At 43.0% G+C, this 27,659-nt stretch overlaps 1 protein-coding gene across 2 annotated transcripts in view; it reads left to right on the forward strand.

Annotated features, from left to right (window-relative positions):
* Positions 1-27,659, forward strand: part of VWA3A (von Willebrand factor A domain containing 3A) — a 149,145-nt gene that overhangs the window by 70,070 nt on the left and 51,416 nt on the right. For both annotated transcript variants that reach the window (XM_089674793.1, XM_089674794.1), the window contains exons 14-16: positions 9,759-9,862; positions 11,321-11,401; positions 19,758-19,852. In XM_089674793.1, the coding sequence (XP_089530919.1) occupies positions 9,759-9,862; positions 11,321-11,401; positions 19,758-19,852 (280 nt within the window). The remainder of the gene's footprint in view (positions 1-9,758; positions 9,863-11,320; positions 11,402-19,757; positions 19,853-27,659) is intronic.

A 27,659-nucleotide genomic window follows, 5' to 3' on the forward strand; every position in this document is an offset into this window, starting at 1 on the left:
TTTTAGAAAATGTGAAAAAAAGTAGTTTTTTTTTTTTTAATGCAATGTTACGAATAATAACATATTTCTAACACACTGCATAGGTATTCTTAGAATAACACTTTAAAACACATTCTGCTACTTTTCCTGAGTATGGGGATACCACATGTGTAAGACATTTTCAGTGTTTGGACTGATTACTGGTCATTGCAACCTGTTTATCACAAAAATTAGCAAACATTATATATCAATAAAGCATAGTGTAGCTTCACCTACAGCCTGTTCCTAAAAGCTTAACCTACTAGTACGTGGCTGTCCACATAGCACTATGTTCATTCACCAAGAAGTTGAACAAAAGATAAACCAAAGAGTACCTGTTGTTTCAGTGCAGAGGATGGGTGGCACCAGTGTCTTGCAGGAAGGTAGCCAGTGGGATGTGCAGATGGGTCAGTACCGGTGTCATGCATAGACGTGGTGAGCAAACAGGCAAAGTAGTGGTCCAGGAAGAAGACAGGAACATGGTCCATAAAAAGGCCACAGTCAATACAGACAGCAAGCAAAGACATGGTAAAAGGATTGGTCCAGGCAGAAACATTAGGCTTAGGGCCTTGGTTAGGTAAGACTGGACAAAGGGGTAGAGGCTTCATCCCACCCAAATCTCTTCGAAGCCTCTGGTCTCCAGACCCTGATCCGGGAATTAAAAAACCCAAAGAAAACAAAACAGTTTTCTCTGCTCGGAAACACTACTCTGGATCCCCTCACATACGTGAGACCCCTGTGTTGTCTTGAATCCCACTACTAAAGTGGGAGGGCAAAAGATCAGTCCAGGAGGCAGGCAGAGGCATGGTCGATTAACAGGCCGAGGTCAGTTCAGGCAGCAGGCAGAGGCATGGTCGATTAACAGGCCGAGGTCAGTTCAGGCAGCAAGCAGAGGCATGGTCGAGTAACAGGCCGAGGTCAGTTCAGGCAGCAGGCAGAGGCATGGTCGATTAACAGGCCAAGGTCAGCTCAGGCAGAAAGCAGAGGCATGGTCGAGTAACAAGCCAAGGTCAGTTCAGGCAGCAGGCAGAGGCATGGTCCATTAACACGCCGAGGTCAGTTCAGGCAGCAAGCAGAGGCATGGTCAATAAACAGGCCGAGGTCAGTTCAGATGGAAGGCAGGAAAATGAATTCAGGCAACAGGCAGAAACATGGCAGGGAAATAGCAAACAGAGGACAAAGAAATATATCTTCACCGTACTTCACTAATAATGTAGTGCGGTATGGTAGATACGGAAGCACTCTTCTATACAGAGACCAGGCTTTGAGGGACACTGGGGACAGTAGTATCGGGTGTCAGATCAAATTCTATGTTTGGAGCATACCCGACATCTCTTTTGAGGATTGCGGTCTGTTTCGGTAGGGGGGACGATATTGGGGAAATGTCTTTCATGCAATCGGCTCACTGCATCAGACCGAATTTGTTCAGGTACGGGTCTTACTTGATAGATGAGGGATGTGATAACCTCTTCCTGATATTGTAAGAAGGTGACAGGTCTTTGTGTGGACTTCTGGAAAACGATGTAGGAATTGTACAGGGCCATATGGAAAAGGTAGAAGGATACTTTTTTATACCAGTAGATTGATCTTCTGTTGGGTATGTAGGGCTGTAACATTTGATCATTTAAATCCACTCCCCCCATGAACAGGTTGTATTCGTGTATGCATTGGGGTTTTCGGATGGGACCGCGACTTCCTTGAATTTCCAATGAGCTGCTGTTATGGATAGATGAAAGGACATACACATCCCGTTTGTCTCGCCACTTAAGGGCCAGGATCTCTTCATTTCTCAAGCTAGCTGACTCCCCCCTGTTTAGCTTGGTGGCAACCAATTGTTGTGGAAATCCCTTCCGATTGGGTCGAACTGTGCCACAGGCTACAGTGTCCTTGAGATAAAGGTGGCGGAAAAGGGGCAGGCTTGTGTAGAAATTGTCCACGGAAAGGTGGTACCCCTGATTGAAGAGGGGGTATACCAGGTCCCGGACAATTTTTCCACTAATCTCCATATAGGCTGGGCATTCAGGGGGCTCTAGCTGACTGTCCTTTCCCTCGTAGATACGAAATTTGTGCACGTATCCTGTGGACCTTTCGCAGAGTTTGTTCATCTTCACCCCGTATCTGGCCCGTTTACTTGGAATGTACTGTTTTATGATCAGCCTCCCAGTGAAATGGATTAGGGATTCATTGACACAGATGTTTTTTTCAGGACAATATATTTCTGAATATTTTTGGTTGAAATAATTGATTAGTGGACGAATTTTATAAAGTTTGTCGTACTCGGGGTGATCTCTGGGGGGGAACAGGGAATTATCGTTGAAATGTAGAAAGTGCAGAATTGTTTTATAGTGGGTCCTGGACATAGTGGCAGAAAAGAGCGGCATGTGTTGAATGGGATTTGTCGACCAATAAGCATGCAGTTCATTTTTTTTGTTAGTCCCATATTAAATGTAAGGCCAAGAAACACTTTAAATTCTTCAACTGTGAGGCATTTCCACTCAAATGTTCGAGCATAACAGGAGTTGGGATTTTGAGTGATAAATTGCTGGGCGAAAATATTGCATTGGTGCACAACTGAATTCAAAAACCCTTAAGTGAAAAATAAATGGAAATAATCAATGGCTGTAAAATTTTGGGTTTCTGCCTGAATGCCTGGTTGGGCTATGAATGGGGGAATTATAGGTGCTCCTGATCCTGAAGGTAGCCACACAGGGTTTAAAAGAGCATCTGGGACAGCAGTATGGGCCCAAATCCTTGGTGGCTGATGTGACACCTGAATACTAGAACTTGCACTTACAGTGCTGGTAGTAGCCATATCAGAAGAACGTATTGAGCTGCTGGTGGTTGCTTGCTGCTCCTTGGAGTTCCTCATTCTTTTTGTTGGAACACCTTCTTCTGATTCAGAGAGTGAACCGCTGCTGTGTTCTGGTTCATATACAGAATCAGAGTTTGACAGTGAGAGTTCTCCGTCACTCTCATCTGTCATACTCAGAATTTGAAATGCCTCCTCGCTTGTATATGATCTTTTGGCCATATTTTTGACACTGATCAGGACCCACTGGTATGGCAGTGATCAGGATGGTGTTGCAGTGAGGGACAGATATCTGGCTGCAGTTGGTTCACACTAGTCACTGTTGGGCAAAAATCAGAGATACAGTGAGGTGGCTGGCAATGTTTTGTGAGTGTGTGTAAACTCTGTGCAAAGGCTGAAAATTACTCACAGTTAGCTGTACTGGATCTCTCTCCTCACAGACGATGGCAGTGAACAGAATCCACTGGTGTGGCAGAGATCAGGGACACTTTATGAACAGGCACACTGTAAGGTGATCAGGGACACTGATTGGGCCACTGTATGGTGATCAGGGACACTGCTGGGCCACTGCGGTGATCAGGGACACTGCTGGGCCACTTGTGTGGCGATCAGGGACACTGTGGCAATCAGGGACACTGTGGCGATCAGGGACACTGCTGGACCACTTGTGCGGCGACCATGGACACTGCTGGGCCACTGCGATGATCAGGACACTGCTGGGCCACTTGTGTGGCGATCAGAAACACTGCTGGGCAACTGCGGTGATCAGGGGCACTGCTGGACCACTTGTCCGGCGATCAGGGACACTGCTGGCCACTTGTGTGGTGATCAGGGACATTGCTGGGCCACTTGTGTGGTGATCTGGGCCACTGCGGCAATCAGGGACACTGCGGTGATCAGGGACACTGCTGGACCACTTGTGCAGCAATCGGGGACACTGCGGTGATCAGGGACACTGCTGGACCACTTGTGCAGCAATCGGGGACACTGCGGCGATCAGGGACACTGCTGGACCACTTCTGCGGCGATCAGGGCCACTGCTGGGCCACTGCGATGATCAGGACACTGCTGGGCCACTTGTGTGGCAATCAGAAACACTGCTGGACTACTGCGGTGATCAGGGACACTTCAGTGATCAGGGGCACTGCTGGACCACTTGTCCGGCGATCAGGGACACTGCTGGGCCACTTGTGTGGTGATCAGGAACACTGCTGGGCCAATGTGGGGATCAGGGACACTGCTGGGCCAATTGTGTGGTGATCAGGAACACTGCTGGGCCAATGCGGTGATCAGGGACACTGCTGGGCCACTTGTGTGGTGATCAGGAACACTGCTGGGCCAATGCGGTGATCAGGGACACTGCTGGGCCACTTGTGTGGTGGTCAGGGACACTGCTGGGCCACTGCGGCAATCAGGGCCACTGCGGCGATCAGGGACACTGCTGGACCACTTGTGCGGCAATCAGGGACACTGCGGTGATCAGGGACACTGCTGGGCCACTGCGGTGATCAGGGACACTGCTGGACCACTTGTGCGGCAATCAGGGACAATGCTGGGTTACTTGTGCGGCGATCAGGGACACTGCTGGGCTACTTGTGTGGCGATCAGGGACACTGCTGGGCCACTGCGGCAATCAGGGACACTGCGGCCATCAGGGACACTGCTGGACCACTTGTGCGGCAATCAGGGACACTGTGGCGATCAGGAACACTGCTGGACCACTTGTGCGGCAATCAGGGACACTGCGGTGATCAGGGACACTGCTGGGCCACTGCGGCGATCTGGGACACTGCTGGACCACTTGTGCGGCAATCAGGGACACTGTGGTGATCAGGGACACTGCTGGGCCACTGCGGCAATCAGGGACACTTCTGGGCCACTTGTGTGGCAATCAGGGACACTGCTTGGCCACTGCGGCGATACTGCTGGGCCACTTGTGTGACGATCAGGGACACTGCTTGGCCACTGCGGTGATCAGGGACACTGCTTGGCCACTTGTGTGGCGATCAGGAACACTGTGACGATCAGGGACACTGTGGCGATCAGGAACACTGCTGGGCCACTATGTGGCGATCAGGGACACTGACAATCAGGGCCACTGCTGGGCCACTTGTTGGGCGATCAGGGCCACTTGTGGGCAATCAGGGCCACTTGTGGCAATCAGGGACACTTGGGGCAATCAGGGACACTTGGGGCAATCAGGGACACTTGGGGCAATCAGGGACACTTGTGGGGGCGATCAGGGCCACTTATGGGCAATCAAAGCCACTTGTTGGGGCAATCAGGGCCACTTATTGGGGTGATCAGGGACACGTGGGGCAATCAGGGCCACTTTAGGGGCGATCAGGGCCACTTTAGGGGCGATCAGGGACACTTTAGGGGCGATCAGGTGTCACTGAGGTGGAGGGCAGTTAGCTACTACCTCTTCTTTGCTGTTTCTCCTCTCACAGACAACTCCGTGTGAGGAGAAGGAGGCGGAAGCCGCACCATGCGGCTTTTGTTTACACTTAAGCTGTGTCCTTATTGGACACAGCTGATCACATGGTATGGGACCGATTTCATTGGTCCCATACCATGTCACGTAATCCACTGTGTCCGTCGGACTCGGCGATCATCGGGCTCGCGGGTGCGAGCTCTAGGAGCCGCGCACGAGCCTCAGATACAAGGTGCCGTTTAGAGACGGCAACCCGCTCCTGGAGGTGTCCCGTCCTGCCGTTTATAAACAGCGGCCGGACGGGAAGTGGTTAAATACACCTGCATAATCAGCTTCAGGTGTTTGGCTGACTGCAGGGTTGAGTCTCTGATTGCTGGGAGCACCCGCTGGCCAGCCCTGGTACTGCAGCCCACAAGGCAGGTGAGTCCCACCATTACTGGCAAGTCCATTCCTAACAATTTGTTAGACGTGCATTTCTTTTGAATTTTTTGTTGCTATTCTGTCTCTCAGTGTTACAATACACCTACTGTTCGATTTTTAGACTGGTCATTTATTTGTGAGTGGGCAAACATCCATAATCAGCAGGGGATCAAATACTTATTTCCTTCACTGTATATATATATATATAGCTTGACATGCTAGACTGTTAAAGGGACTCTGCAGTGCCTTAGAAATTGATCTTAAAGTGAATTGGACATTCTACAATATTTTATAAAATCCTGTAATACAACATTATTTGAAAATTACATTTGCACTTGGGTTATCTTTACCTGGACACTTATACAATTATACAATAGGATATATTAACCACTTGCCTACCGGGCACTTATACCCCCTTCCTTACCAGGCCAATTTTCAGCTTTCAGCGCTGCCGCACTTTGATTGACAATTGCGCGGTCATGCAACATTGTACCCATATGAAATTTTGATCATTTTTTTCTCACAAATAGAGCTTTCTTTTGGTGATATTTAATCGCCACTGGGCGCTTTACTTTTTGCGCTATAAATTAAAGTGCAAAAAATTTGAAAAAAAAAGTTTCTTTGTTTCTATTATAAAATTTTTCAAACAGGTATTTTTTCTCCTTCACTGATGTGCGTTAATGAGGCAGCACTGATGGGCACTGATAGGCGGCACTGATGGGCACTGATAGGCAGCACTAAAGGGCACTGATAGGCAGTACTAATGAGGTGGCACGGATAGGCAGCACTAATGAGGTGTCACGGATAGGCGGCACTAATATGCAGCACTGATAGGTGGCACTGATAGGTGACACTGATGATGGGTACTGATAGATGGCACTGACTGGCATCACTGCTGGGCACTGACTGGCGGCACTGACTGGCACAACCGCTGGGCACTGACTGGCGGCACTGACTGGCAGCACTGCTGGGATGCACTGGTGGGTGGCACTGGTGGGCAGCACTGGTGGGTGGCACTGGTGGGCACAGGTGGGTGGCACTGGTGGGCACAGGTGGGTGGGCACAGGTGGGTGGTACTGCTGGGCACAGGTAGGTGGCACTTCTGGGCACAGGTGTGTGACACTGCAGAGTGGCACAGGTGGGTGCACTGCTGGGCACAAGTGGGTGCACTGCTGGGCACAGGTGGGCGGAGCTAGTGGGCGCACTGCTGGGCACAGGTGGGCGGAACTTGTGGGTGGCACTGCTGGGCACCGATCATCAGGGCACTGGTCATCAGTGGCCCTGATGATCGGTGCCGATCCTCGCTCTGACAACTGCCGGTTCTCGGCAGTACTTTCCTCACGATCTGACAGCGTGAGGAAAGTGCAGCCGAGAACCGGCACTTGCATTTCCCTGTGATCAGCGTGTCATTGGACACCGCTGATCACGTGGTAAAAGGCCGGTATGATCGGCCTTTTACCACATCTCGTGATCAGCTGTGTCCGTAGGACACAGCGATCACGGAGATTGCCGGGTGCGCGCCCCCTGGGGCGCGCAGGAGAGCGCGTTCTGGGGGGACGTCATATGACGTCCACCCAGAACTGGCCGGCCGCAGTGAAGCCGTCATTCGGCTATCTGCGGTCGGCAACTAGTTAAGGAGACCGTTTCATTAACCCCTTGACGCCGACGTAACACAAATATGCGGCCTCACGGACCTGGGCTTTTTTCCGTGGGGCCGCATATTTGCGTACCTGTCTTTGTGTTGGGAGCACGCCCCTCAGCGCGCTCCCAGCACCGAGACCGCGGTGTCACTGAGAGCACCAGGTCCCGTTCTAACGATCGGGACCCGGGACTCCCGGTCCCGGGTCACATGATCGCTGTGATAGCCTCTGATTGGCTATCACAGTGATCAGTCACTGTGCAGCCTGGCCCCCTTGTTTTTTTTCTCTCTCTCTCTCTATGAATGGAGAAGAGAGATACATTGTATCTCTCGAACTCCTGTCAGAGAGAAGAAAAAAAAAAGTTTGTAAAAAAAAAAAAAAGATAAATAAATAAATATTAAAAAAAGAAAAGAAAAAATAAAAAAAAATACCTAGATCAAGGTTTGATCTAGTTCAGTGCCAGGGTTAGTGTTTAGGTCAGGGTCAAGGTCAAAGGTCAGGGTCAAAGGTCAAGATTTAAAAAAAAATTGGTATCAGTGTCAGTTAGTGTTAATGTCAGTGTCAGTTAGTGTTAGTGTGTTTTAGGTAAAAAAAAAAAAAAAAAAAAGACAAAAACAAAATGCGCACTATGGTTTCTGGGCTGTACTACGGGTACAAACAACAAATAACATACACATATATGGTATCGCTGCGATCGTCAAGAGCTGGAGAATTTATTTTGGGTTGCTCTTTGGTGGTAGGTTATGGCCATAACAAGAAACACATAGCTAAATTAAAAAAAAGGATTTTTTTTATTATTTTGGGCCAGTTTTCCTTTGATAATAAAAAAAAAATCAGGAGATATCCATTACCATTTACCACCAAATGAAAGCCCAATTTGTCCTGAAAAAATCAAGGTATAATCCACCTGGATGTGCAAAGTAGTTGTGATGATATGTACGGTTTTGCTATCACATGTCAACGGTGCAGAATTGTGCTTAGGCCTTTAGATTTGTTTTACCCTTAGGTGTGAAGGGGTTAACTTACAAAATTGCAGGTAAAGGACAGAAAAAAATAAGTATTTAACCCCTTGGTGCCAGCGCCTCCTGGCCTTTTAAGGGGTTTGTGATGCTGGGACGTGGGGTGGGATTTAGGGTCATGTGACTGCCTTGATTGGCTGTCACAGCGGTCACATGATTGGAAAAGTCCCGATCACAAACAGCGTTCGGGACCTTTCCATGAGGTGCCGGTAAATGTGCCGGGAGCACGCAGGGTTCACACTCTTAGCACGTTTGTTTACTATTGATACGCAAATATGTAGCCGCTCAGCATCAAGACCCAGCTGCCAAGAGGCCACTTATTTGCAAATTGTCAGCGTGAACAGGTTAAAATGCTTTTCTGCTTGTGTCATCATGGCCTTTCTCCTCTGGGAGTGTCTAATTATTATCTGTGCTGGCCCAGCTCTTCTGCCCCTCTCCTCACCTTCCTACATAATCTTTTACATAGCTCCTTGAGGAAGACTGAAGGGGAATACTTTAAAGTAGCCATTCTTAACCAGGGTTCCTCCAGAGGTTGCTAGGGGTTCCCTGAATCATTGACCTCACATTTGATGGTACCTGTATAGTTTTGGGGCCAACGCCACTTGGCAGAGTCAGCAGTGATACACCAATAATCTTTTTTTTTGCAGTCTGTAAGGATTGCTTTCTGACCATCACTGTAAGGGAGGGGGGACATTCTGCCCACTGGCCACCAGTGTGAGGGGCATTTTTCCCACTGACCCCCAATGAGTTGGGGGTCCACCGAGACCTGAAATTTATTTCAGGTTTTCCATCTGTAGTAAAAGGGTTGAGAAAGGCTGCTATAGAGCTTAATGGAATTGCTGGCATCACAAGATGGCAACTTCTGGCAGCAGTCTCCGGACTTTTGGATGTCTACACAAGATGAGCTTTTACAGGTAATTAGCATACATAAAATATGTTAAATGTGCATGTAATTTTATGGGAAGATTGTTGTTGAAATTAAGGTGGTAGAAATTTTATACTGGAAATTGAACTCTCAGCATTTTTTTAATGTTAATATCAACCAAGCTTCAAAGAATCTTACTTTTGGTCAAAACAAAGAAATTATATAAAAGTAATAGTTTAAACTCTCAAAGTTTGAACTCAAAATTTTAACTCTGGGTATACTGTATTTCAAACTACGGTACCTTGCAGTATGGCTTCCCCCAATTTCTTCTACAACAGGACATTCAATTTTATCATTACTTGCTTTTATTCTTTTGAACTAAAGTATGACTGTTGATCTAAATCATGTCTAGCATTAGACCACACTTAAAACTGATCAACCAAGTGTATACCATGGTTTTACATCCTCATGTGTATAGTGTGTGTGTTTGCTCACCCTCTTGTCACTATATATGTTCTGTATAATAATAAGTAATATGGTTTCTTGTATTCAGCCAAAAAACTGACCCTCTACCAAGTACTAGCTCCGAATGCATATTCCCTTGTAGAAGATTTTGTTCCTATACTTCAGAAAAGAGTCTCATCCACACTTCATGAGGTGAGTTACCTTAACGTAGTATTGTACAATAATGCAATATTTGTCCTACAAGTGTTTTCCCACCAAGATAGAAAGAAGCTGATCAATAATTTAGCTGAGAAAAGTGGAATAAAAAGCGCTGTATCCATAAGGTAAACTTATTGGTATTGCTATCTTAAAGTATAGATGTCAATAATCTGGTTCCCAGGCAGGTGGCTTCTACACCACAGGGAACTCCATGGTCTCCTTGGCTTGTAAGGTAATGTAACAAAAATGGAAATTGAATCACCACACCACTGCTAATAAGCCCAGACACATTTTTATTCCAATAAAAGTCATGGAGATAATCCAAAAAGTAACCAAAGCATTTTGGGGGTCCAAAAACACCCCCTTCATCAAGGCTTGATTGAAATATGAATAGACTTGAAATGAACAGGACTGTTTTTGTTACATATCAACAAATTAGAACATTTTTATACTAAGAGTAAAAATCAGAGCACTCGAATATGGCGAGAAAATACAACCCCTGAAAAGTTAGCATGAGCAGTGTTACTTACTGCACTGCCATATTGTCTATTGACACTTTAGAGTCTGTCCTGTTGATACCATTTTAAGAAGGCCAGGTTGGGTGTAGGTACTGAAACATATATTGAACAGTCTGGTGTGATGAAGTCCTCAAAATGGCATGGGAACATCTTCAAAATAGCTAGAGTTTATATCCAAGTCATAAAAGTCTTTACTTGCCTTGTAGCAGGTCGGATCCCTGCAACCAGCAGTTACATCACTGGTTTTACTGGTAGTAGAGACACTTGTCAGCTAAAGACTGAAAAGTTAAAGTTAGTATTGGTAGACTGTGTTGGTGAATAGAACAAGCAGGTTGATCCAAGCAATCAAATATATTATTTAAGAACCCCAATGTATGAATATTATAGCAACATAGGTGCGTAATGGTATGCATGTCCTATTTTAATTTTTAATGCTAACAGTATAACTAGCATGTTACCCAAATAGAAAAAATTACATGCCACTCAGGTAGGGAGGTAAAGTCCAAACTAGACCACTGTAAGTTCTGGCAGGGATAGGAAGCTCATCCTAGCTCCAAGATGCAGCAATGTCAGAAGGAAAGATCCATGGGCTGCACATCAAAGGCTAGGCCGACCTATGTGCATGAGGTGAGATGAATGGCAGCCTCAGCCTGGACTCCAACTAGGCCACACCCCCAAACGCATTTCTCTCTGCCCCTTGGAGTTTAATCATGGAAAATCCCCAAGATTAAGCTCCAAGGGACAGAGTGAAACATGTTGGGGGCGTGGCCTGGCTGAGGCTAGCATTCATCTCACCTCATGCACATGGGTCTGCCTTTGATGTGTGGCTTATGGATCTTTCCTTCTGACATTGATATAACTAGCATAATATATGAGGTATTAAAAAACAATACTATTATTGTAAAACTGTTAATTTTTTTTGTATTTTTTATAGCGAGCAATGATGCAGTTTGAATGGCATGATGGCTCTGTGAAAAACATTCATGTGGATCCTCCATTGTTGTATGAATATCAGGTAGTGTCCCTTTTTCACCCTTATAAATTAAAAGAATGTTAGACAAACAGAACAATCAAACGTCTTTAACTGTATTTTATGGTTCTTTTGTTTATTTATTTATTTATTGTACATGTTGCATACCTGTTTATCATTTCCTCTGAAATAGTAATGTCCTGAAAAAACATATTTGTACAGAACAGACATACATATGCATTTTAACTGAACTGCCTTGTTTGGATATTTATTGTGATGATCAATTTCTATAGCGATTAAGAAAAATAATCATTTATGATAATCAAAACTGCTTGCTATCACATTCTAATTCTCGAGTGTGTTAAAAAATCTTTGCAGCCAGTAAGCAGTCATTCCTTTTTCTCAATAGGAAAGAAAATAATTATTTTGTAGATTGCAGTCAGATGACGCATAAATCATTTGCAGATGCTCCTTAATTTGTTTTATCAACATAAGAACATGTTTCCATTGCAACTTATTCTCAGTGAGAGAACTTTCTTTCTCTTTATATCTGGTAACCTAAAGCTGGCCATAGACGTGGCAATTTTTAGTCAGTTTCAACCACTTTCAGCCTGGGTTCTCACTTGTGCGGTGTGGCATATTGCATTTGATTTGCAGATGAACCGCACCACATTCCTGTGCAATTCACATGCGAATTCTGTGCGGTGCGATTTGAGCCATACATTTTGTATGGCTCAAATCGCACCACATCCACACCAAAAAGGCGCAAGAACCTTTTTTTGGTCCTCACTAGAATCAGATTGCATGGGTATTCACATCTATGCAATCGAATTCTGCACATCGCACCGCGTTTTGCAGACCAATTTTGGGGTGTTGTTAACTTAACATACACATCTGCTGCAGTTCGCATGAACAGCGTGCGAACGTGATGTGGTACGGAAACCGCTGCGAATTCTGCACCACATCAGTGTGAACCCAGGCTTAAGCCATTTGGAATTGCACTTAATCAGAAACTAAACAATCTACCACCAAGGTTGTCAACCCCCAATTATTTTTATTACTAACAAAACATGAAAAGTGTACTAACAGAGCATATTTTTAACTGATAACCTGAAATATCACAGAAACTCCTATATAAACCATATGTGAATGTTAACAAGGCTCATAACAAAATATCTACCAGTTAAAAATAAAAAGTGGATGCATACCAATGACCTCAGTGTGCTGATGACAAGCCTCACTGTCACATCTCTCCTGTGATACCACCCCCACTTTAACGCATTGCCGCTTAGTTGTAGGCAGTAGTCTGCCTGGTTTTACAATCAAAAAGTTAAACAGTGTGACAGAATACGAGCATAACTAGGGTTATGAAAGACACAGGACAACCAAGTATACAGGACAGAGCAGGGGCGGACTGACAACTCATGGGGCCCCCGGGCAATAGGGGAACATGGGGCCCCTGTGTCCTTGCCCAAACTCAAAAAAGCCTATGAAAAAGGTACCAGGGCATCTCATGGGGCCCCCTACTGTCCCCGGGCCTGAGTTTCCAAATGGTCAGTCCGCCCCTGTTGAGAATCCTAGGCAAAACAGGCCAGAGAGAGAGAGAGAAAGAGAGAGAGAGAGAGAGGTGGAAGTGAGGAGGGAGGGGGGGGAGAGAATGGGAATGGGGACAGAGAGGAAAAAGGAGAGAGAGAGAAAGGCGGACAGAGTGAGGGAGAGAGAGTAGGAAGAGTTAGAAAGGAGGAGAAAGAGAGGGAGTGGGTAGAGAGAGGAAGATGGAGAGAAAGAGGTAGTGGGGAAAGGCAGCGGGAGAGAGAGACAGAATGGGGAGAGAGATGGAGGGGAAGAGAGAGGCAGGGGGGAGAGAGAAAGGGAGTGGGGAGTGCTTGGAAAGTGGAAGAGAGGGAGTGGGGAGAGAGTAGAAAGTGGGAGGGGAGGGGAGAGGGAGCAGTGGGAAAGGGGGAAAGAGAGTGGAAAGGGAGAGAGAGGAAGAGTGGAAAGGAAGGGAGACAGAGGGAGAAAGAGAAAGAAGGGGAATGCTGAGAGTGTGGAAAGTGGGAGAGAGGGAGTGGGGGGGGGGGGGAGGGAGGGGAAGAGAGTGAGCATGGGGAGAGTGGAAAGAGATAGAGAGTAAGAGTGAAAGGAGGGGTGACAAAGGAGGTGGAGAAAGAAAGGGAATGTGGAGAGAGAGGAAAAGAGGATAGAGAAAGGGAGCGGGGAGAAAGACAAGAGAGAAATGTGTCCATTCTGACATGGTGCAATATTCATGCAGTACAGACTAGAACTCTTGGCCTATAATACTGGTAAACTATTTAAACTATCATAAACTCTAGATATGTGTAAACCCATTCACTGCCGAATGGGTTTTACAATTTAGAATTCACTATGGTGGTTTTAGACAGAGAGGTAGTCTATATAGTGACTATCCAACACAGATGACTCTGATTTCTTTGCACATACAGTTGTGTTCAAAATAATAGCAGTCAGACATCACTAACCTGATCAATCACTGTTTTTGGTAGAAATGAGATTTCTACATGGCAAATAATTTACTTGCAGGTGTAGTAGAGTAATAGAAATCCAACAGACCCAACAGTCATGACATGCATGCTGCTGATTCTGTATAATTGAATCACTAATTGAAAGGGGCATATTCAAAATAATAGCAGTGTGGAGTTCTATTAGTGAGGTCATTCATTCTTTGAAAAACAGGTGGCAATTATTGCCCTTATTTAAGGAAGGAAGGCAGCAAATGTTTTACATGCTGGTTACAGTGCATTTCTCTCTGAAATTCTGAGGAAAATGGGTCGTTCCAGACATTGTTCAGAAGAACAGCATACCTTGATTAAAAAGTTGATTGGAGAGGGGAAAACATATAAAGAAGTGCAGAAAATGATAGGCTGCTCAGCTAAAATTATCGCAAATGCTTTAAAATGGCAACCAAAACCTGAAAGACGTGGAAGAAAGCGAAAAACTACCATTCAAATGGATAGAAGAATAGCCAAAATGACAAGGACTCAGCCAACAATCAGCTCCAGGAAGATCAAAGAAGGTCTAAAGTTACCTGTGAGTACTGTTACAATTAGAAGACGCCTATGTGAAGCCAAGCTATCTGCAAGAAGCCCCCGCAAAGTCCCACTGTTGAAAAAAAGACATGTGCTGAAGAGGTTACAATTTGCCAAAGAGCACATTGACTGGTCTAAAGAGAAATGGTGCAACATTTTGTGAACTGATGAAAGTAAGATTGTTCTTTTTGGGTCTAGTGGCCGGAGACAGTTTGTCAGACAACCCCCAAACACTGAATTCAAGCCACAGTACACTGTGAAGACAGTGAAGCATGGTTGTGCAAGCCTCATGAGATGGGGATGTTTCTCATACTACGGAGTTGGGCCTATTTATCGCATACCAGGGATCATGGGTCAGTTTGAATACATCAGAATACTTGAAGAGGTCATGCTGCCTTATGCTGAAGAGGAAATGCCCTTGAAAAGGGTGTTCCAGCAAGACAACGACCCCAAACACACCAGTAAACGTGCAACATCTTGGTTCCAGACCAACAAGATTGACGTTATGGAGTGGCCAGCCCAATCCCCGGATCTTAATCCAATAGAAAACTTGTGGGGTGACATCAAAAATGCAGTTTCTGAGGCAAAACCAAGCAATAGAGAAGAACTGCGGAATGTAGTCCAATCATCCTGGGCTGGAATACCTGTTCACAGGTGCCAGAAGTTGGTTGACTCCATGCAACACAGATGTACAGCAGTTCTCAGAAACAGTGCTTATACAACTAAATATTAATTAAGTGATTCAAAGGAAAGCAAAATCTTCAAACATTTTTCAGTTTATATAGTGAATGTTTGAGTTTGTAAAGAAGAATACAAACACTGCTATTTTTTTGAACAGTCTAATATTCACTTTTCTTCAATTGTTTTAGAGGAACAACACAAATTTGCTGTATTTTTCTTCATGTTTTGATTTGGAATAGAATGTGTAGTGTTCCCAATGCATTTGTGTGTATGGATATAAATGCTATTAGAAGGATTTTGAGCTTTATTCACTTTTTTCAACACACTGCTATTATTTTGAACACAACTGTAAATCCAGCACAGTTTGCCATAACCCCAAAAGTAAGATTAAGTAGTGACCTCTAGCCTGTTCTCAGCAACTTACCTCTTCCTTAGTGTGCTCCCATGCTGTATTTTACATTTGCTCAGACCAGTTGTGTCTCTGATCCTGCAAGCCACCCTTAGCGCTGGCATCTCACTCTTCTGCCTTGAACATGGCATGCTGGTGATGTTGGAGAAGGTGGTGAGTTGCAGATAGTGTTATTAACTGCTCAAGCAGTGGTGGGGGGAGCTAGTCATTATACAACAGAGCTTCCTCCCTCCTTGTCATGCTTGTATTTTGGCTAAAATATTGTGGCTCTGCAAATCTAATGCATGAACTTCAACAGATGGGGGAAAATGGGCTTCTTTTTACAAATTGTCCATAAAAATATGTACTGTAGGCAACCCTGTCCACCACCCATGAGTTCAATCAAACACTAGAATTCAGCCAGCAGTGAAGTGAAGACTCAGAAGTAGTCTTCAACACAGTTTGATGAAAGATAAAATTAAAATGTAAAACAATGTCAATTTTGTCAAAATTGATTGAATCTGGATAATTTCAATCCCATCCATATACATTTGATATATCAAATTGCAAAAAACCAATATTTATTCTCATTAGGATTGCCGGTGAAAATGAAATTTCTGCATTGTACAAAGATCTTCAGTCTGGAAATAAAAGATAACTAAACCCAAGAAAAAAATGTAATATGTTGCAGCTTTAATTCCTTTTAATATGGTGGCAACTTCAGTTTTCATTTTTCAATTTTAAGAACATTTTTAGCAAATACAGAAAATACATGTTGATCTTACTAGAAAGGTAGTATCCTTGTCACTTAAATTGACCATAGATTACTGTTTTTTTCTTGATCAGCCATCAGGCTCAATGAAGAAATTCACACAAGGGAGGTTGATGAAGAAATCCTCCCTGCTGAGACTTTGTATTCTGACAGCAGGACTCCCCGTTGTCAGAATACACTGATCAGCATTAGCAGCTGATTGGCTTGTAGTTGGCTAATCGAGAGCCAGTTTGACAAAATTTGATCTAATGATCGACTTCTGTCGAACAGGCATGGACAAACATGGATTGCTATTGAACTGACTGAATTTCAATCCATCTATGGCCAGCTTTACTGTGAGATGAACTGGAAGCAAAACATTGTTATCTATCATGTGCAAAATACTAATCCCCTAATCCCATTTCATACAGTTAAAGAAAGGAAGACATGCTTAAAGTCCACCTTGGGTGGCAACCATGGATTTCTCCATAGATACATTAGAGGAGTAAGTGTAACCGTAGCCACCCAGGAACAGGAAGTGTGTTATTTTCATAATAAAAAAGGAATACTAAAAAAAGGATACCTAGAAAAAAAGAATACTAATACAGGCACCTCACCTAAGGCCTTGTAAACTGCAATATATTACATTATTGTTTTTGGGCTTAGACACACTTCAAGCTTCCCATCCCATGACTAGTCACTTGCTGACCACCAAACTGGGAAAATATGTAATTTTTTTGACGTTTAATACCGGGGTTATGGCTGAAGCTAGATGCCATACCCCAGTATTAATTTTTCCCTCAGGTGCCATACTTTCTGTTAAAAGTGATCCAAGCAGCGGATTCGCCACTGGATCATTTTTAGAAGTGGCAGGAGGGGTTGCCCCTCCTCTCACGCCACTTTCCGGTGGTTCTAGGGCTTAACTAGACTATCATGGCTCCGGGAACTGATCTGGCGCTGGAGTCATGTCATCACTTCTAGTTCTGGCGCCATGTCAAAAATGACATTTTTTTTTTTTAAAGCAAAAGATCAAAAAATGTTTTTTGATCTTTAGCTTTTAAAGGTAGAGGGGAGATTTGGGGTCTTATAGACCCCAGATTTCTCCATAAAGAGGACCTGTCATGCTGTATTGTTATTGCAAGGGATGTGTACATTTCTTACAATAGCAATAAAAGTGATCAAAAAATAAAAATTTAAAGAAACAGTGTAAAAATAAAAAAATGTGGATGCATGTTCATGCGCAGTGGTGAACACATACGTAGGTCACACCCACATATGTAAACGGTGTTCGCACCACATGTGAGGTATTACCACGAATATCAGATCGAGAGCCATAATTCTAGCACTATAACTTCTCTGTAACTCTAAACTGGTAACCTGTAGAAATGTTTAAAGCGCCGCCTATGGAGAGTTTTAAGTACTGTAGTTTGGTGCCATTCCACAAACGTGCGCAATTTCAAAGAATGACATGATAGGTATCTATTTACTTGGCGTAACATCATCTTCAATATTTTACAAACAATTGGGGGATATATTGTGTTGTATTGTTTTTCTTTTAATTCATTAAAGTGTATGTTTTCCCAAAAAATTGCATTTGAAAAACCACTGCACAAAAACCATGTGACATACAAAAATTGCAATGACCACTATTTTATTCTCTAGGGCCTCTGCAATATATATATATATAATGTTTGGGGGTTCTAAGTAATTTTCTAGCTAAAATTACTGATTTTTACAAAGAGTGTCAGGCAAAGGCCTGGTCCTTAAGTGGCTAGTCTAAATCATACTTTGTCCTTGGCGCTAAGCTATGTTTTTAAATGATTAGATTTAGTTCTTATGTCAATACAACCTGTTCCAAATTATTATGCAAATGGTATTTTTCTCATTTACCTAAATAATTGATGTAAATAACAGTCAGCATAATTCTCATGTTATCAACTATTAAGAGTACAATTCAAATTTTATTGAACAAACCTCCTAATGATAACAGTATTTTTTTTAAACATAAAAAACTTACAATGCAAATTATTATGCACAGTAAGTTTCAAAACACTTTATAGGTTGTAAAGAACTGAAAATTGTCATTTGTTGTGTTTGCAGCATATTTACTGAAATCAAAAGCTATTTCAATCAAACTTTTAACTTTTTAAACATTTTAACAGGTCACGTTACATTGTAACATAGGACCCCTTATTTGATAGCAGCTTCACAAGTCTTGCATCCATTGAACTTGTGAGTTTTTGGACAGTTTCTGCTTGAATTTGTTTGCAAGATGTCAGAATAGCCTCCCAGAGCTGCTGTTTGGATGTAAACTGCCTCCCACCCTCATAGATCTTTTGCTTGAGGATGCTCCAAAGGTTCTCAATAGGATTGGGGTCAGGGTAGGATGGAGGCCACATCATGACTTTCTCTCCTTTTATCCCCATAGCAGCCATTGATGCAGAGGTATTCTTTGCAGCATGAGATGGTGCATTGTCATGCATAAAGATGATTTTATTACGGAAAGCATAGTTCTTCCTTCTGTACCAGGGAAGAAAGTGGTCAGTCATAAACTCCACATACTTTGCAGAGGTCATCTTTACACCTTCGGGGACCCTAAATGGGCTGACCATCTCTGTTCCCATGATTCCGGCCTAAAACATGACTCCACCAGCGCCTTGCTGACGTCGCAGCCTTGTTGGTACATGGTGGCCGTCCACCAACCATCCACTACTCCATCCATCTGGACCATCCAGGTTGCACGACACTCATCAGTGAACAGGACTGTTTGAAAATTAGTCTTCATGTATTTTCCTGCCCAATGCAGCCGTTTCTGCTTGTGAGCATTGGTTAGTGGTGGCCAAATAGAAGGTTTATGCACAGTTGCAAGACTCTGGAGGACTCTACACCTTGATGTCCGTGGGACTCCAGAGGCACCAGCAGCTTCAAATATCTGTTTGCTACTATGTAATGGTATTTTAGCAGCTGCTCTCTTGATCCAATGCATGGATCTGGCAGAAGTTTTCCTCAATGTGCCTTTATCTGCACGAACCCGTCTGTGCTCTGAATCAGCCACAAAACTCTTAATAGTGCGATGATCACGCTTATGTTTTCGTGAAATATCTAATGTTTTCATACCTCATCCAAGGCATTGAACTATTTCACTCTTTTCGGCAGCAGAGAGATCCTTTGTCTTCCCCATTATGCTTGAAAATGATGCTCTGCTCAATAATGTGGAACACCCTCCTTTAGTAGTTTTTCCTTAAATTAGGCTCACCTGCCAATCTAATTATCACAGGTGTCCGAGATTGTTTTCAGTGATCGAAAGAGCCCTGAGACACAATGCCATCCATGAGTTAAACTGAAAAACAAAATATTTAATCTTTGTGACACTTAAATAGAATTTGCATAATAATTTGGAACAGGGTGTAGATGCTGCAACATTCTTGCTAGAAAGATCTAAAGGTCTTTACAAAATATGAGTAACAATAGATTGCAAACTTGTAATATAATTTTTTTTACTGTGTGTATACACAGAAACAGCTAGCAAAAGTTGCTCAAACCTATGAAAAAAGAATAGACTGGCTTACTAAACGAAGTAGAAGAATTTGGGGAACTATTTGTGAAAAAAGGTATGTATGTGTGAGTAGTATTTTGTTTTCTAAAGTGTCTTAAGGTGACCATAAATGTGTACCATAGGCTGCCTTGAAAAAATACTACTTTACTGGTTGCAGACTTTGGGAGTGCGACACATGCCCAAAAATCACCATCATTGTACACAGGATGTGTGTAGCACATCCAGTCTCTCTGCCCTGCTTCTGGGACCCACCTTCCAGTATACAATTGTCAGCTTTGATTAATCAAAGCCAGCATTATTGTATACTCAAAGGTACTACCATTTGTAGTTTTAACTCTTTTTTGTTTTGTTTGTTCATTTGTAAATAACTTTGCAATGCTGTGTACCAGAATCATTAATTTCTTTTAAATTTAAACAGAATAAAATATGCACTTTTAATGTGCAGTAACACTATTTATTTTAAAATAACACTGCTGTAAAAATCGCTCTGGTCCATAGGCAGTGAACAGGTGTGAGAGGCAAAGCAGTTAGGCATGGTTAAATAGGCAATGTTTAACAATGGCAGCGTATCCTAAGTTAGTACAAAATACAGGGCCACTTTGAGAAAATAGTTTTTTTGATCATAAAATCTTTATTTTAGTAACAGGATAGCCAACTTTATCAGCAATACAGCTTTGATATCCACAAACTCCAAGAGACTGTCAGAGACTGCTAACATGTGAAAACAACGTTCCATACGGGCCATAGATAAGATGAAAAACGACCGAAAATCGGCCGAAAACAAAAATCGTTAGTGCGGTAATCGGTCGGCCGTCTTTTGTGATTTTTGACCTTTTAGATTATCGGTCCTGCTGGAAAATAATCGGCTAAATTTGTCGTTCTGCCAATTTTCGTGGCAATGATGGACAAATTTGCCAATCTTTTTCCGATATTTAAAAATGCGCATGAGCAGTGACATGAAAGAAGAGGGAAAAGAAGAAAAGGAAAAAAATAGAATATGAATGAAAAGAAGAAATAGAATATGAAGAAGAAGAAGAAAAGAAGAAATAGAATATGAAGGAGAAGAAAAAAAAGAATTTCAGTCCGATATTATATTTGACATTTAAAAGTATAGCAACATTGTATCTATTTGTATCCGAATAGAAACATCTGTATCTGAAATGGATACAAATAGATACAATGTTGAAACTTTTTCTCCTTCTGCATATTCTATTTCTTCTTTTTATTCGTATTCTATTTCTTCTCCTTCTTCATATTCTATTTCTTCTTCTTCATATTCTCTTTCTTCTTCTTCATATTCTATTTCTTCTTCTTCTGCTTATTCTATTTCTTCTTTTTATTCTTATTCTATTTCTTCCTCTTCTGCATATTCTATTTCTGCTTTTTATTTGTATTCTATTTCTTCTTCTTCTTCATATTCTATTTCTTATTTTTATTCGTATTCTATTTCTTCTTCATATTCTATTTCTTCTTCTTCTGCATATTCTATTTCTTCTTCTTCTGCATATTCTATTTCTACTTCTTCTGCATATATTCTATATAATTGCTGGCCGTAGACGGGACGAAAATCAGCCGACCTTTTTTTACTAATAGTGGTAATGTTGGCTGATTGAACAACCGATTTTTCGTTTTTCAGAAAAAAAAACGGCCAGTTTTCTCCTCGTCTATGGCCTGCATTAGATGTCTGGGCACAGCACTGTTCTTCCATTGACATAAAATCTGTTTTGAAGACAATCCAAACCACCAGATACTCAATTACTATAAATAAATTACCCTATTCCAGTTGTACAATTTGGGGAACAATGTCCCAGTTTAGGTGGTCAATGCAGGGATGAGTATCCAAACGTTGATGGTCATTAGCTTGATGCATGTTCATCTATTGGTGGTCAGTTGGAGCAAGAACTGCCTTAGCATTGGTTGTCAGTGGGAGCAAGATGTGCCCCAATATTGGTAATCAGTAGACACAAGAATTGCCCCAGCTTTTTTGATCAATTGGAAAAGAATTTCCACAGAATTAGTGTTTAGTGGGAGCAGGATTTGCCATAGTATTAGTAGTCAATGGAAGCAAGAATTGACCCAGCATTGGCAGACAGTGGGAGCAAGGATTGCCTCAGTGATGGTGACCATGCCTCATCATTGGTGGTCAGTGATAAGAATTGCTCCAGCATTGGAGGTCAAGGGTTATGTACCTGAGGACACACACCATGTCCCTTGCCACCAGCTTTTTCTTTGTCTAGGCTGATATCAGCACTGGAACTATGTTGACATGGGTAGGAGATTATTCTGCACAAAAGGACCTGCACATTAGTGGATGTTGCTAGACTGGGGCTACGCCTAGCAATGTTATTGTTGCTGCAGAGGCAAAATGGATCCTGGTTTTACAATGAGCCTCTCCACCCCTGGCTGTGTGCAAGCTGTGGAACCATGATAGGAACCACTCTGTATTTAAAGAGCTTAAATCTGATCCAACGTTTTTTCAATCTGTCCATACTTATATTTCTGGAGCGTGCATATCTGTTCCCTGAGGAGACCCTTCTCAATACCATCCTTATTTCTGAGAAACAGTAGCTGTTGTCTGTGAAATTTCAACCCTTGCATTTCCCAACAGAAATGACTGTGGCTTCCTCTACAGTGAATATCTGCAGGTTTCATCTGGGAGATTAGTGTGTTTGTTGCTCCACTGGTCTCTTGAGAATATGTTGCTGTATTTTATCTTTAATTATGTTACATAGTATATTAATGCTAATCTCTAGATCTAAGGAATAGTTTCAAAGTGCCAAGCAGGGATGTTAGAGGTGATTAACGTAAAGCGTTAAGACTGGAAAATTGCTTGCATCAAAATAATACCCTTATATTATATAATCATTTTATGAAAATGATTCACCTTTTTTTAATTTTGATATACTTGTCATCACTAAATGTGTTTGCCTCCCAGAAATTCTAGGTAGCACCCTTCATGATTCATCGCAGGGCTGAAATTAAACCAGAGTGATCAGAAGATTTCTTAATCTTCATTTCTAACTTCTGTTCTCAGTACTTTTTTGAACTCCCCTTGTGTTTAGCTGATCGTGGTACTGTTTTTGTCTGGGAATATTATCTTTAATGAATTACAGACAGATAATGCTTACTATAAATCATTTTTTTTTAATTTATGAGACTAATTATGGCTAAAATGTAAAAACAAAATTCTTTGCCCCACAAATAGTTACACAATTGAAAAAGAGAGGATTACCTTGGCAAAATCTTGGTAAAGGCAAAGGTTTTGCTTCCTGATGTCAGAGCTACCCTGATGACTAGTGGGTTAACCACTTGCCCTCCTGAGGATTTTCCCCCCTTCCTGACCAGGCCATTTTTTGCATTACGGAGCTGCGTTATTTTAACTGACAATTGCGCGGTCATGCAACACTGCACCCAAATTAAATTTACTTGCTTTTTTGCCCACTAATTGAGCTTTCTTTTAGTGGTATTTGATCGCCTGTGCATTTTTTATGACCAATTTTAGAAAATCAAATTTCGTCATAAATTTAGGCCAAAATATATTCTGCTACATGTCTTTGCTGAAAAAAATCCCAATCCGTGTAAATTAACTGGTTTATGTGAAAGTTTTAGCGTTTACAAATGGTGTATAGATACTTAAATGTTTTTTTTTTTTTACTAGTAATGGTGGCAATCAGCGACTTATAGCGGGACTGCAGAGTGTTTTACATAGGGGGCCGTGTCAGTGTGCTTCACTGTAAGCACACTGCTTTGGATGGCTGTGCTGTACACAGCCATCCAAAGCAGTGTGCCCGAGCTGACAGGGAGGAGAACTGTTAGTAAACAAAACAGTTATCCTCCCCATCAGAGATCATTGGAAATCTCCATGCGCCAGCGAGTAATCACTGGCCGGGACCCAGAGATTGACAGCCGCGGCATGCAAAATCACATATATATACAGTGAGGAACAGAAGTATTTGAACACCCTGCGATTTTGCAAGTTCTCCCACTTAGAAATCATGGAGGGGTCTGAAATTCACATTGTAGGTGCATTCCCACTCTGAGAGACAGAATTTAAAAAGAAAATTCAGGAAATCACATTGTATGATTTTTAAAGAATTTATTTGTGTTGCGCTGCTAAACATAAGGATTTGAACACCTGAGAAAATCAGTGTTAATATTTGGTACAGAAGCCTTTGTTTGCAATTACAGAGGTCAAAAGTTTCCTGTAGTTCTTGACCAGGTTTGCACACACTGCAACTGGGATTTTGGCCCACTCCTCCACATAGATCTCCTCTAGATCTGTCAGGTTTCGGGGCCTGGCTGTGTGCTTCGGGTCGTTGTCATGTTGGAAGACCCAGCCATGACCCATCTTTAATGCTCTGACTAAGGGAAGGAGGTTGTTGCTTAAAATCTCACAATAAATGGCCCCATTCATCCTCTCCTTAATACAGTGCAGTCATCCGGTCCCCTTTGCAGAAAAGCACCCCCAAAGCATGATGTTACCACCCCCATGCTTCACAGTAGGGATGGTGTTCTTGGGATGCAACTCATCCTTCTTTTTCCTCCAAACACGATGAGTGAAGCTTAGACCAAAAAGTTCTACTTTGGTCTCATCTGACCACATGACTTTCTCCCATGCCTCCTCTGGATCATCCAGATGGTCATTGGCAAACTTCAGACGGGCCTGGACATGTGATGACTTGAGCAGGGGAACCTTCCATGCATGATTTGAAACCATGACGGCGTAGTCTTCTACCAACAGTGACCTTTGAAACTGTGGTCCCAGCTCTCTTCATATCATTGACCAGCTCCTCCCTTGTAGATCTGGGCTGATTCCTCACCTTTATTATCATCAGTGATACCCCATGAGGTGAGATCTTGCATGTAGCCCCAGTCCGAGGGAGACTGACAGTTGTCTTTAGCCTCTTCCATTTTCTAACAATTGCTCCAACAGTTGATCTATTTTCACCAAGCTGCTTGGCAATTGCCCGTAGCCCTTTCCAGCCTTGTGGAGGTCCACAATTGTGTCTCTGGTGTCTTTTGACAGCTCATGGTAGTAGTTGGCATCTGACTGACTGTGGGGTGGACAGGTGTCTTTAACCGCTTGCCTACAGGGCACTTATACCCCCTTCCTGCCCAAGCCAATTTCCAGCTCTCAGGGCTGTCACACTTTGAATGACAATTGCGCGGTCATGCAACACTGTACCCATATGCCATTTTTATCATTTTTTTGTGACAGATAGAGTTTTATTTTGGTGGTATTTAATCACCTCTGGGTTCTTTATTTTTTCTTAAACGAAAAACCGCTGAAAATTTTGAAAAAAAAAAGTTTTTTCTTAGTTTTTGTTGTAAAATTTTGTAAATAAGTGATTTTTCTCCTTCACTGATGTGCACTAATGAGGCTGCAGTGATGGGCACTGATAAGCTGCACTGATGGACACTGATAGGTGGCACTGATGGGCACTGATGAGGAGGCACTGGTTGGTGGCACTGATGGGCATTGACAGGCATCACTGATGGGCACTGAAAGGCAGCACTGATATATGACACTGATAGGCGGCACTGATAGGCGGCACTGACTGGCACTGTTAGGTGGCACTGACTGGCACTATTAGGCGGCACTGACAGGCACTGATAGGCGGCACTGATGCACACTGATAGGCGGCACTGACCGCCACTGATAGGTGGCACTGATTGGCAGCACTGATAGGTGGCACTGATTGGCATTGATAGGTGGCACTGACTGGCACTGATGGGTGACACTGAAAGGCAGCTCAGATGGGCACTGATATGTGGCATTGATGTGCACTGGTAGGCACTGATATTTGGTGTTGATGTGGCACTGGCAACTGGCACTGTTCAGCACTGGCAGCTGGCACTGATAGACACTGACAGGTGGCACTTCTGGGGCCACACTGATCATCAGGGCACACTGATCATCAGGGCACTGATGATCAGTGTACATGTCCCCTCCGTGGAATGCCAATTACAGGTTCTCCTCTCCTCTTGAGCTGTCAGCGTGACAGCTCATGAGGAGAGAAATGCCGATAACCGACATTTCCCTGTTTACATGTGATCAGCTGTGATTGGACACAGCTGATCGCATGACCGAGCCGACATCTTCGTCTCTTTCCGTAGATCGGTGATCCACTGTGTCCGAGGGACACAGCGCACCACCGATCGCCAGGTGAGAATGGGAGGACATCATATGACATCCTCCCAGAACGAGAGAACCACCTTGCGCCCGTCATTGGACTATATGGCGGGCGGGAGGTGGTTAAAGAGCTCAGACAGGTGCTACTAAGTTAGATTAATGAGTGGAGCAGAGGTGGACTTTTTAAAGGCACAGTAACAGGTCTTTGAGAGCCAGAATTCTTGCTGTTTCTTAGGTTTTCAAATACTTATGTTCAGCAGTGCAAGACAAATAAATTCTTTACAAATCATACAATGTGATTTCCTGAATTTTTTTTTAAATTCTGTCTCTCAGAGTGGGAATGCACCTACAATGTGAATTTTAGACCCCTCCATGATTTCTAAGTGGGAGAACTTGCAAAATCGCAGGGTGTTCAAATACTTCTGTTCCTCACTGTATACATGTGATTTTGCACACCCATGCCGCCCTGTAGCAGTATTTCTGCTATAGGGCAGATGGGAAGTGGTTAATGACTAGAAAGCAGCAGGACTGGAGCAGAAAGAACGTATACACAGAATGTCTGAAAATGAAATAGGGAATTCCTTACACTGCAGATCCACAGGTACAGCTTCCTCTCCAACAAGGAGAACAGTGAGCATCCAAGTAGCTACATCACCAAATCTCACTCCAAATCTCCTGAGACTAGAAGTGAGAGGCACAGCGCATTAGATGTTGGACTGCAGATATACAGCTTTGAGACAAGAGGTATACTGCTATTTTCAGGAAGAATCCAAGACAGAAGGTAAATCTTTTAGGGTACTGCTTAGGCAAGAATATGTAAACCAAACATTTCATATTCCTGATATGTGCCTGCTGTACCATGTGAAAAAGGTATCCTGTTCTTTTTGTATTCCTTCATTTGTATGCAATCCCTGGTGTCCCTGCCAGTCCTTCTTTCCTATCAAAACAAGACATGAGAGCACAGTGTGGTGAGTTTTCTGGCTGTGCTGGGAGTTCAGTCTTCTCTCCTCCAATGAATAAACTTGTGCTGACATGCCCTCCCTGCACAGCCATTCACTGGGAAGACCACTGTGCTGCTGTTCCTCTATCCTCACCTAACTATGCAGCTGAGAAGAAAGGATATGGGATCACTTATTAAAAAGGGGAAAAGGTATTTATAATGTTTTTTATATCTCTACACAAATGTTTTAACTATCATTTCTTATTTAAACTGTATGGGTTGTTTTTGAGTTCAGGTCACACTGAGATTATTTACAGCGAAGGGAGAAATAGTAAATTTACAGGGAGAATATATTTTTAGATATTTTTTAATTGTTTATATTAAATAATTTTTTGATTTGGATTTTACATATTTACATGCTTACACTTCAATTTTAGTGTATTAAAGTGTCATTAAACCCACATCATAAAAAACTACCAGTAAATGCTGTATTACATGCTGTTCATACTCACGCAGTCACTATGGGATTCATTTTCTGCAAAAAAACTGGTTTTCTCTATCTCCCCCTTCTGTCCATGTTCCCAGTGCAGCTGGGGATTTTTCAGAGCACTGTTGGCAGCTACTGCACATGCTAATTTTTCAGTGAGGTTCAATTCTGAGTATTTCCTCCCTATCACATTTGAGTAGCCTTTGTGACTATAGAATCACACATGTGGGTGTATACACCTTGGATAAATAACAGCTCACTCCCTCTCTCCTTCATGCATGCTATCCAGCTAAACACAATAG

This window comes from Staurois parvus, unplaced genomic scaffold (genome assembly GCF_062004578.1).
Source record: "Staurois parvus isolate SC_StPar_1 unplaced genomic scaffold, SC_StPar_1.0 ptg000152l, whole genome shotgun sequence".
NCBI lineage: Eukaryota > Metazoa > Chordata > Amphibia > Anura > Ranidae > Staurois > Staurois parvus.